The sequence below is a fragment of the Brienomyrus brachyistius genome, unplaced genomic scaffold, assembly GCF_023856365.1.
Source record: "Brienomyrus brachyistius isolate T26 unplaced genomic scaffold, BBRACH_0.4 scaffold44, whole genome shotgun sequence".
Taxonomy (NCBI): Eukaryota; Metazoa; Chordata; class Actinopteri; order Osteoglossiformes; family Mormyridae; genus Brienomyrus; species Brienomyrus brachyistius.
The window spans coordinates 2,015,441-2,027,779 of record NW_026042319.1 but is presented as its reverse complement, the minus strand read 5'-3'; the positions used below and the strand labels follow the sequence as shown (position 1 = coordinate 2,027,779).

At 44.5% G+C, this 12,339-nt stretch overlaps 1 protein-coding gene across 2 annotated transcripts; it reads right to left on the bottom strand.

Annotated features, from left to right (window-relative positions):
* Positions 1-2,544: 2,544 nt before the first annotated feature.
* cnga3a (cyclic nucleotide gated channel subunit alpha 3a) lies at positions 2,545-12,339 on the bottom strand. 2 transcript variants are annotated; one of them, XM_048999266.1, is made up of 9 exons: positions 12,036-12,339; positions 10,343-10,467; positions 9,731-9,847; positions 9,099-9,275; positions 8,810-8,869; positions 6,816-6,947; positions 6,553-6,654; positions 5,456-5,562; positions 2,545-5,309 (listed from the first exon to the last, which is right to left on the bottom strand). In XM_048999266.1, the coding sequence occupies exons 2-9, from the start codon at positions 10,441-10,443 to the stop codon at positions 3,919-3,921; spliced, it is 2,187 nt and encodes a 728-aa protein (XP_048855223.1). In that variant the 5' UTR covers positions 10,444-10,467; positions 12,036-12,339; the 3' UTR covers positions 2,545-3,918. The 2 variants fall into 2 exon arrangements, with proteins under 2 accessions (XP_048855223.1, XP_048855224.1); XM_048999267.1 differs by lacking the exon at positions 8,810-8,869.

The window sequence follows — 12,339 nt, the reverse complement described above, 5'->3', positions numbered from 1 at the left end:
CCTTTGTGTCCCTTGAAAGAAATGATTGTTCATTTTCACTTCACCCCTGTAATTGTCAGCTGACTAAACAAATATCAGGAGTCCGCCAGAACCACCTCCCAGTACCACAGCGCTCTCGATCTACCGAGGGGTTGCTGGAGTGTTATGAAACATCGATGGTTTTAGAAAAAAATATGTATATGCAGAACGCACAGAACTTTGTGTCCCATAACCGAAAATGCAGCTGAACTGGGTCTGAATTTTTTTCTCCTCCACCGACGGGGATTTATTTATGACATTTGTGCTTTGGCTTGATCGATGTATAATTAATATGCAGAGATGTGTAAATTTAAGTGTTTTTTGGTTAAATTCCCTAAGTGTGTGTGTACATACATACATACATACATACATACATACATGATCCATTATTACTAAGCACTTTTGTGGATGGTGCAGTGCATCCATACCTCGTCTCAAAATCTCTGTAGAATATTTATCTGCTCTCAGTATCTGATAATAGTCGACTGTTACTGTTACCAGGCCAAAGACGATGGTGATACTGGAAGAAGCTTTGGGGGGAAACGCACTTGGGACCGTGTTCCTCTCATGGAGGGCTCCACATGATACCCTAAATTTGCATTTGTCTTTAAGTGCAGATACTTCAGATGGAATCGGCAGCACACTAGGCCTGTCAGGTGTGAATGGTTTACATTTCATTCCTCTGTCTCCTAGCAGATTTATATAGCACGTAACCCTCCAAACACCCAATGGATAGCCCAAAACTGCATTTTGCAGTGTGCTGATAAGGCGCAGTGCTGCTGATGTAAGCATTGTTACGATTTTTCTGTTGGTAGGTTCTTTCCTTGGCATGTGAAGTTACGGTGACGTGCTCATCACATCTATCAGGAATGTTCATCAATGGGTATTTTATTGTGCTGATTATGCATAATTAATAGTTGCTGTTATAGTACCTGACTTGGATTCAAAATGAGACAGTATTTACCTTTAATTATAGAAACTAATGTTTTACAGTGAATTGTTTAATGACACATGAAGTTGTGCATCTCTACCCTAAAGGTGAGGAGCTACCCTCACTGTCCTCATCTAGAGAGATCTAGAAGCTTCCATTGTAAGGATTGTTGTTTACCCATTTTCTCTCTTCCAAGTTCTCCTTGGTCACCAGGGCACTGTAGCTCTCTAAGACCAGAAGCTCTACAGGAGTATCCCAGCGGGAGGACCTGTAGTCCAGGCTTTGCATGGTGAGGCTCCTGCTGCCTGTCGACCACCACTTCTGCTCATCTTCTCCCTCGGTGGTGTGCGGTAGCTGATCCATGGGGACCCTCTTCCTTTTGCCACTGCCCAGGATTTCCCCTAGGCTCTGGGCATCGTAGGCAGTGGAGGTCACGCCCCGATGCCGCGTTTGTTCTTCCGCACTCTGCACAAAGCGGCGGATCCTCTCCCTCAGCTCATTCCGCCGGCTCACTGGGATCAGGGAGGTCCCGTTGCTGCCTGCCATTGTAACAGGTGTAGAGCTTGCGCAGGAAGTTTGAGGCACACTTAGTACCCTTTCCTGGGAGGGGGTTCTGATCTGACCAACGGTGCTGGTTGTTGTTCGCCCAGGGGATTCATCTTTTATCGTCGGTGTTATTACTTCCATATGTGATGTTCCTGATCTGTGCCAAGGCTCTTCTGCCCGATGGAAGTTCACTGCAGCACTCCACGGATGCCGTGTTCCTCTTCTGCTGATGGCTTCTCTTCCCTGAGCATTAGTGTCTGAGGTTGCACATCTCCTATTCTGCCGGGAAGCCGCCTGGGATGGGTACCTGACGGGTTCCCAGACTGTCCTGGTTGATGCCTGTCCTCGAGAAGCTGCAAGTACCTGGTGTCCACTACGGATTAGCATCTTTCCCTTCGTCATCCCGACGCCCCCTCTGAGTGCCCCCCCAGTGCTGCCACAATGTGTGTCCACAGTGGCCCCAAACTTTGCACCGCGGCTGGTCTCCCTGTGCACGGCCAGGCGTGTGTGGGCCAGCGCAGCTCTCTGCAGCTTACCCTGAAAACGGTGGTAAAGAAGCCTTTGGTCCAGGTTGAAGGAGGCTTCCACCTGCCTCTTCATGGCCTCCAGAGAGCTTAGCCGCTTCCTCAACACACTCTCCTCTCTCCAGTTGAAGGAGATGATCTTTTGTGACTCTTCTGAGTCAGTAGCCGTCGTTCTTTCTGTCATATTGCCTCTAGTCACTCACCATCAAGCGCGACTCCACTTACTGACCAAGCAGAAAGTGTAAAAACCTATTTTGGATACAGAGAAATGTTCTGCTAAGTGTTTGGTCCCCATTCCCCTGGAGAACCGCCGGTTGCTAATAACACAGTCAAACGCAGCCCAGGGCTTATTGTCTGTTGTCAGGGAGGTGATTGGAGCTGCTGGTGACATAAACACAGTTCAACCTTGATCAGTCCGCCAATGGAAAATGAATACAGGTTCACAAACGGACCCCATGTACCAGTGCAGAACGTTTCAGTCTAGCATAGTGGTGTACTATTGGAACTGCTGATAAAATATTATCAAAGGAAAAGATGTAGAAATATCTAGCTTGGGTGCATGTTTTCCGTCACAATATTAGACATTATGTACTTACAAAACTCTTTAGCTCGCAATAATAAATTCTAATGCTAAATACATTCAAAGAATATTCAGTTAAAAGTTGAACCTGTGTGTTTCAGTATTATCAGTTTCTATTGAAATCTGAATGATTTTCAGATGCTAAATGCATGAGTTAAAGTGCATTTCGCACATTTAAATAAATGCAGTTCGAGTCACTGTTAAAACAGAGTAATCTGCTCAGCCTATAATTAGCAAGTCTCACCAGTGCCAGCACGTGCATGATCGTTAATCCGATGTCACTCGGCCTGTGGAGAGAGTCTCTTCCTTTCCAGCAAAGGGTTATTTGTGCTGGTGCATGATGTTAAAGCCTGCAAATTGTGATCGCCCTCCGATATGCCTGTACAATTAATGTGGCTTGAGATCAACTACGCAAACTACGGGGTTTCATTGCATGCAGAGACAGCATTTATCCATGTCAGCGTGTCTCGTGATGTTGTTGCCTGGGGCGTAACTGGGATTTTCAATCTGAAGAAACATGGATGAATCAGCGGGTAGAATTTGCTGGGCAGGGGAGACCCATAAATGTCCACTGGGGGCTCCTGTAAAGTGCTGGGCCCCCTGAATCTGCCAGGGTATCCATGCCCCTCCAGTGTCCCTGCTTCCTGCTAGGAATAGCATATTCTCAGTTGATGTCAACAGTTCCTTTAGCATCATCATCTGTGCAGACAAAGATATTTATTCCGTAGCCAGATCTTCCATGACAGCTGTACATTCCTGTATACACAATGGAGGCTGTCTATTTATACATTAAACATTTAAAGATGACATGTATAAAGATCGATTTTTAAACCAAAAATGACGTATTACACAAATTTATCCTTATAAACAATTTTTAAAGCCTCAGACTACCTTATGAGATTTATGCAAAATGTTTTACAAAAATACATCTGTATGATAGATAGATAGATAGATAGATAGATAGATAGATAGATAGATAGATAGATAGATAGATAGATAGATAGATAGATAGATAGATAGATAGATAGATATCCTTTATAGTCCTATTAGGATATTTGTCTTCACAGTCTGTTGCAATACAAACAAAGTACATTACAGGCCTCTGACATGTTAAACACGTTAGACCCAAATACATTAAATGCACACATAAACATATACACACAATATACACACAATTAGTAGCAGAGATTTGATGGGTACAAAATGAATGTGGTCAGTTATCTACAGCTATGGCAGTAGGGATGAAACTCTTGTAACACCGCTGCTGTGCTGGAGATGTATAGTAACACTGGAGATGTATAGTAACACTGTACATGAAATTACTTAGTCTTCTTGTCTTCAACAACCTCTGAGAGATCCTCCTCCCTGAGTATTTTCACCCTGGATTCCATGTTGGAGATTCTCTGCTTCATCTTGTTCTGGCTGGCTGTGTACTCAGCCATGAGTTTGGCCAGTTTGGTCTGCATGACATCCAGGTTGATCTCCAGCCGGATGATCTTCTCTTCCAGGTCCCTGGGGTCTGCCCCGGCGCTGGCTACAGCCTCGTCGATTAGGTTGTCTTTCATTAGGATTGCTTTCCCTTTTTCCTCCAGAGCCTTTTTGGCCTCTGGGTATTCGGTGAGTACCTCCATCAGGTCGTCCTTGGAAAGGGCAAAGAGGTCAGAGTAGCCCACGCTCCGGATGTTGGCAGTTCTTCGGTTCCCTGCCTTACTTCCCTTGATCCCCAGAATGCTGATCTCACCGAAGTAGGCACCATCGCTTAGCACCACAAACTGTGTGACTCCATCATCGGCAACCACAGCCAGCTTGCCTTCCTTTATGATGTACATCTCTCTGCCTATGTCACCCTTCTTACAGATGTAGTCCCCAGGGCTGAAAACCTGCGGCTGCAATCTCAGCACCAGTTCGATGAGCAGGCCAGCCTCGCAGTCCTGGAAGATGCGCACCTTCTTCAGCGTGTCAAGATGCACGTTGATGGCAATCTCAGCCCTCAGCTTGTCTGGCAGGTTCTTCAGCACTTCCTTCTCATCACAAGTCTTTTTGTTAGTCCACAGGTAGTCAAACCATTTGATCACCCTGGCCTCTAGGTCCTTGGTGACCTTCCGGAATTGCATGTACTGCTTGATGGAGTCAATCTTGGCCTGGAACTCTGCACGGGAGGCGTTCATATTGGAGATCATGGCACCGACATTACCAACGATGGTTGCAAAAATCAACACACCAATGAGAAAGTCACACACTACAAAGAGGTACTCCACATCTCTGACAGGGGGCGGTGTTTCTCCTATGGTGGTTAGGGTAAGCGTGGACCAGTACAGGCAGTAAATGTATTTCCTGGACAGCCGCCCATACTCAGGGTGACTGATGTTGGGATATACCCAGGTATCTGTACCAAAGCCAATGACCTTGGAGATGGCAAAGAAAATGCAAGCGTTCCAGTGGATAATGATGAGAATGTAAAGCACAAGATTGCTGATTCTGAAAATGTTGGGATAGTTAGTTCTGGTCTCTGTGCGATCAAAGAACTCAAACAGCCTTGAAATTTTGAAGAGGCGGTTGAACCTCAGCTCTGGAAAGTTGATCCCTACTTTCAGCATGAAAATGTCAGTCGGTAGCACTGAAATTATGTCATATTTGAAATGCTGGGTTTTCCTATAATGCTCCCTCAGTTTCTTCACATCCTTTACAAGTAATCCCTGTTCCAGGAAACCTGTTAAAGAAAATGTTTGTCTTGGCATGTAAAGGTAGAAAAAACCCCTGACTCCATGACAATGTCAAATTGTTGTCAGAAAAAATTATGTTGGCTTTCTTGTTTTAAGTGAACAGTACAGGTCAACAATATTGTTTATACCTCACCTGTTCTTGATCTGACAAACGTGTCAGTGAGGTACATGAAATCAGAGGAGTAATCTACAACAATCCATAGTGTGGTGAAACTCTCCTGGAGTTCATTGAAACAGGCCCTGGGAGGAAATTAACAGCAGGTTAAAAGGCAGGTGTGACCAGCGTGAGCAGGTGTGAAAGGAGAGATAATGGAGAGAGCAGGAACCATTAGCCTGAACCATCAGCTTAAACCATCATGGATCCATCAGCCTAAACCATCAAGGAACCGTCAGCCTAAACCATCAGGGAACCGTCAGCATAGACCATCAGCTTAAACCATCGGGGAACCGTCACCTTAAATCATCAGGGCACCATCACCCTAAACCGTCATGGATCCATCACCCTAAGCTATCATGGATCCATCACCCTAAACCATCAGGGAACCATCAGCTTAAACCATCATGGATCCATCACCCTAGACCATCATGGATCCATCAGCCTAAACTATCATAGATCCATCACCCTAAACTATCATGGATCCATCAGCCTAAACCATCATGGATCCATCAGCCTAAACCATCAGGGAACCATCAGCCTAAACCATCATGGATCCATCAGCCTAAACCATCATTGATCCATCAGCCTAAACTATCAGGGAACCATCAGCCTAAACCATCATGGATCCATCAGCCTAAACTATCAGGGAACCATCAGCCTAAACCATCATGGATCCATCAGCCAAAACCATCATGGATCCATCAGCCTAAACCATCAGGGAACCATCAGCCTAAACCATCATGGATCCATCAGCCTAAACTATCAGGGAACCATCCGCCTAAACCATCATGGATCCATCAGCCTAAACTATCAGGGAACCATCGCCCTAAACCATCATGGATCCATCACCCTAAACCATCAGGGAACCATCACCCTAAACCATCAGGGAACCATCAGCCTAAACCATCACGGAATCATCAGCCATAATGAAACCATAATGAAGTCTAAACCATCTTCTTTTCAAATGGAGATTGCTGTCTGAAGGACATGATTGAAAATCGCCCAGAACTGACATGCTCTGGCCCCCAGATCAGCCACCCGCCATACCCAGTGATGGGGTGCCCGTCACCGACCTGGTTATCAGCATCATCAGGTTGTACATCACGGGAACCGCAAAGATGGTGAGCCACCTGTAGTACAAGTCTGTTGCTGGGTCCATGATCCATACCCCTTTCCTGAAAGAGTTAGAAATGACTTCTCATTTTACTCTCCTGTTCGGTTGAGTGTCCGTCAGATTGGGTGCCCTTCTAGTCAGCCTTTCTGATCCATTTATGGGCTATTTAGAGAGTTCCTCACTGCTCTACTGAACCCAGTAAGCGGCCCGTCAGATACTCACGGCGGCTCCTCCTTTTTTTTCTCGTCTTTCTTCTCATCCTTTTTCTCTTCCTTCTTTTCATCTTTCTTCTCATCCTTTTTATCTCCGTCTTTTTTCTCTCCTTTTATTGTTTCTTTCTTGTCTTCCTTTTTGCTAAAGGCAGTTTTTTTTTATCCCCTCGTTTTACATCACGCAGCAAGGCGGCAGTTATTATTAATAAGCTATGGTTCTGTCTAGAGTGGACACACTCTATTCATCAAGGGAAAGAGTTGCAGGGAGTTCTATGCATCTCTTCAGACTGGGCTATCAGAACCACTAATCGCCCCTGGAGGACAGGAGGACTTATGACATGCATATTTGGCGTGATTGCAGAGTTTATCTTCAGTTCAGTAAATTTTTCTGAGCTTTTGGGTCACTGACCGTTACTTGTCCAATCACTTTTAAAGTAGTCACTGATTTTCTGTGGTCTGAAAGCTCCAGTGTGAGCATGCAGGTTCATATTTGGCCAGCAGGGGGCAGAGTAGCCCACCAATCCTTGCTGATAGCCCGTCTCTGCTCAGCTACTGTATTTAACACCACCCAACACCAACCAAGCAGACATCAAACGGTACTATGGGTTGGAGAAAGTCTATGTTATCCCTGTGTTTTTGTGGTGAATCTTTAAATGAATTATGTTGGTATTCTGAAAAAAGGTGCCAGAGTTAAACTACATTATTAATATTTTGACTTGGTGGTTTTTATTAGACCACAAAAATAAGGGATAGTTTGCTGATGAAAATAAACATGAGGCTCTGATTCCAATGTAAAACTTTCAGTCTTGTTTTTTAGTTTTTAAAAGATTGTTTTTCATGCCAGTGAGCACTGTGTTTCTGCACAGTTAAAAAAATGTAGACCATTCCAAGCTGGGTAAGATTGGAGGAGAAAGTTTTAACATTCACTGTGTTTTAACAAGTCTGATTTTACAAAATATATTTTAATGTTATCCTGTTATCCCTGAGGTTTCCAGAGCGTATTGAAGACAAGGGAAGTCAGAGATGTGGAAGTAATCGTCCTCATCATCGTCGTTTTTTTTAAATCATTTTACAGTTTTGCAGGGTGATATATTGTGGCAACTTTATGCTGTGCAGCGTTTTATGCTGTGCGGCGCTTTAGGCTGGCGGCACATTATGCTGTGCGGCTTTTGGCTGTGCGGCACTTTAGGCTGGCGGCACTTTATGCTGTGCGGCTTTTGGCTGTGCGGCACTTTATGCTGTGCAGCGCTTTAGGGTGGCGGAACTTTATGCTGTGCGGCTTTTGGCTGTGCGGCACTTTATGCTGTGCAGCGCTTTAGGGTGGCGGCACTTTATGCTGTGCGGCTTTTGGCTGTGCGGCACTTTATGCTGTGCGGCGCTTTAGGCTGGCGGCACTTTATGCTGTGCGGCTTTTGGCTATGTGGCACTTTATGCTGTGCAGCGCTTTAGGGTGGCGGAACTTTAGGCTGTGCGGCACTTTTGGCTGTGCGGCGCTTTAGGCCGGCGGCGCTTTATGCTGTGCAGCACTTTATGCTGTGCGGCACTTTATGCTGTGCGGCTTTTGGCTGTGCGGCACTTTATGCTGTGCGGCTTTTGGCTGTGCGCACTTTATGCTGTGCGGCTTTTGGCTGTGTGGCACTTTATGCTGTGCGGCACTTTATGCTATGCGGCACTTTATGCTGTGCGGCTTTTGGCTTTGTGGCGCTTTATGCTGTGCAGCGCTTTAGGGTGGAGGCACTTTAGGCTGTGCGGCATTTTTGGCTGTGCGGCATTTTTGGCTGTGCGGCGCTTTAGGCCAGCGGCACTTTATGCTGTGCAGCACTTTAGGCTGTGCGGCGCTTTAGGTTGTGCTTTTATATACCTCCACATCCCATTAGAAATTGGTTACTTTACGTTCCCTCCGGTTTCACCAGTTGAGAAAGTAAAGTGACAATTACTAAGTTATTATAGACAAATTTCTAAGTAAGGAGCGTAAAAGATGTAGCAGAGGAGCAGTACACTTACTTATCTGTGTTGTTACAGTTGTTGACATTGAGAACAGCCAGTGGCCAATGACTGATACGACTTGTAAATAAAAACAGATGCATTAAAGTATTCCTGCGGTCTCTTGGTCTTATTTGGGATCATTAAACTTGGAATCCAGTTACGGTCAATATTTCATTTCTGTATATAAACCACAGTTTTGAGCAAAGTTATATCATCTGTAGCTTACTGTCTCTGAAAGAGCTGAAACAGGACTGAGAACGGAGACTCTCACCATCTGCCATGAAGCGCTCTCAGGCGGGTGACTTACTTCCTCTTCCGAGGTCCGCCTGGGTGGCCAGCGGATGACTGAGCCTGGCTTCCTCGGCTGGAGACTTCCTTGAGCTCAGGGCCGCGGAATCGTTCCAGGAAGGAGTCTGGTCTTTCTGCTTCCTGGGTTAACGTATGGGAAGCCCAGCTCCTCAACATGAACATTAAGTGGGAGAGCCTGTAAGAGAAAGTTGATGCTGTTACTGGTGACCAGGAAGACAGCGGTACCCGAGCATCCCAAATACTCATTGAGTGAGATTCCCATGACTTTGTGGGTGGTCTTTGAGTAGATCTGTTTGAGTAGAGGGGGGGGGACTTCTGAGTTCTGAGAAGCAGGACTTCTGAGTTAACATAAGCTAGAAGTCATGATTGTCCAATAGGAATTCTCCTTACCTAAACACTAATCGGACAATCATGACTTCTAGCTTAAATTAACCCAATTAACTGAGAAATCTGGCTTCGTGGAGTACACCTTGGTGTAGACTGGTCTTTGTGGACAGTCTCGGATTCATTTCTCTTGTGTGGGTGGGTCTGGGACTGTGAATAGGTAAGGATTCCTGAATGGATATTATTTACTGGTATGACTGGGGTATGTGGTCTTTACTCAAGGATCGGAGCAGCATAGATAACAACCTTGCCATGGCTCCAGAACCTGTGAAGGAGCTTCTGTGGGACTCTGGAAGTCTGCTGGTGGCCAGTGAGGAAATTCCTTGGACATCAGAAGAGGTGTCGTCGCAGAGAGAGGTCGCCCTGACAACAAAAATGCCCTGTCAGCTTTGTCACATAATCTAAGAAAAACACCATTCTGAGGTGAGCTCACTTTTCTGTTTCCATTTGGGAGGATGACAGTGTAGTGTGCTGTGAAGACAGGGCATAGAAGGTAGAAGGAGCTGTCCATGCCAGCTCTGTAAGTCCTTCTTTGATGAGAACAGCCTTAAGAGGCTCTTGGTTAAGATTTCTTCAAAGGCTGGAGCCTTACATATGGACAGCTGAAGTGTGACACGGATTGCAACCCAGAAAATCATGGGCCATTTTACTAAATAAAACCATGCTTCGAAACTGATAAAATTAAGTTAGCTACATGCCAAATGAAGTGTTCCATCATTGTGGGCTCAGGAGATTTATACTAGAAGTGTTTTCATGATCGCCTAAGGGTGTGAGGTGAGAACTGGCATTATGACATCACAGCTAGCAAAATGTTTATTGAAAGCTGTGGGCACTGCATGCCCAGGGCCAGACTGTCACCTGCTGATGCCATTCTCCACGCAGTCAAGATCGTCCTCTGGGGTGCCGACCCACAGCCCGTGCTGGCCCGGGTACGAATGCTCGGTGCAGATTTTCGCCATTTGTAGGTCACATCTAGCCACTGCCTAACAGAGGGGGAGGGGGGCAGGGTTACAATGCTTATACACACACACACACACAAACACACACACACCAGTGCTCTGACCGCAGTCATTTTCATCATGCAATCATCAAGCAGAGGTGATTATCCACCCCGTTTGACATTGAATGCTTCTTAAACATATAAAGCCACTGTCCCAAGATTTCACTTTGCTTAGATGTTGCAAACGGTGTCAAAGGTGAATATATCTTAACTTTGAAAGGTTGGATATTCTATCATACTTTACCAGCAGAACATAATATCATCAATTTCTTCTGCATGGTCATTTGGATTCACCATCAGCTGTACAAATAAAACGAGTGGTAATAAAAAACATACCTGAAGATGTCCTTGGTTACTTCACTAAATCTGACAGGGGGACAGAGGGTGCTCACAGGTAATCAGTAAAATATGTGATTTTAAATTATTTGCAATTATAATCAGCTTAACGAGGAGGAGGAACAAGTATGTGCTGAAATCAAGCAGGAGAGAAGTGATCTGATTGGTGAGACATTGACATTGTGATCTAAAATACTAAGTGTTTTGTTAGAAGTATATAAAACAACGGTTTTGTCCTTAAGAAAGAACTAGCGATAAGGATAAGTTCTAAGTATTAGAAGGCAGTATTTTACACATTATGGAATGTGATAAATTTAGCGTATTAGGATAACCGCATCTCACGAGCAGTTGACAATAGGCAATATACGTATATTCTTATATATATTTTTTTTTATTTGGGCTTTCGTGTACATTTTTAAGGCAGAGAATAAATTCTTTTCTATGTTTTATTTAAACAAAAGTAGGAAATTCAATGTGCAAGTAAACTATAGATTCTGTTTTGACCCCTGCTGAATGATACTTAGTTACACAACTTTCAGTTGTACAGAAAATTAAGTAAATATCTTCTTTTATAGAAGACTGCGTGTTAGCGGCTAAATGTTCTGTTAAAGTAATTGGCCCAGGGTACGGATAGACTAGAATTAATACGGATTATCACGGCATTCACTGCATGCCTACTTTCCACTTTCAAACTGTACTTTTTTGCGCATTATGAACAAACAGAAGTAACCTTACATTAATACCTTTACTGGTTTAATCTGGAGTATATTCAAAATAAGCATAGCTGAAATTAATACAGCCGACACCATCGTTTAATAATTAGCATGTAGGCAACATTCATTACGCTTCCTGGAAACGGAGAAAACTCATGTTACATACATTTACATTAGACCTACATTTAAAGATCTGAACTAAACACTCTACTTAATACGTAGCTATGTATGTGCTTTTCATGTTGTATTACTGTTTTATAGGGACGTAGATGAGATAATACTTTTCGGTTCAGAGTAACAAAATCTTCAGGTTAATTAGTTATTCTCAGAAACTGGTAATTATGTTTTGCTTAGAAACTTCTGCATTACTTTTGCAGTGTTTTTACTGAACCGTGGTTCTCAGACGCATTTCGCCTGGCCTGGCAGGGGCGTTAATACCAGATCAGCCTTCACTCACACACACACAGTCCCATCCGCAGCACCAGTCTCACATCACATGTACCTGAATGTAGAGTTTTTACAGCCTGTTGTCTTCAGGCACTTGTGGAAGAAAAGATTCCAAAAATAATCCGGTCCAGCCTGGTGTTGAACAGCACCATTTTCATAAATAGGATCTTTCTATTGCATCACCTCCTGTCTTCAGTAAATGTCCATAACATGTCAATTGCTTCCAGTTAGAGTTGATTCGTATGAAATCCAAGACGTGTCGATCGGTTCCAGTAAATGGGTATAAAATCAATCGTGCCTTTCAGCACCTGGTCGGCAGACAGCTCCGCGGTGCGGGACTGATCAGCGACGCTTGGGGG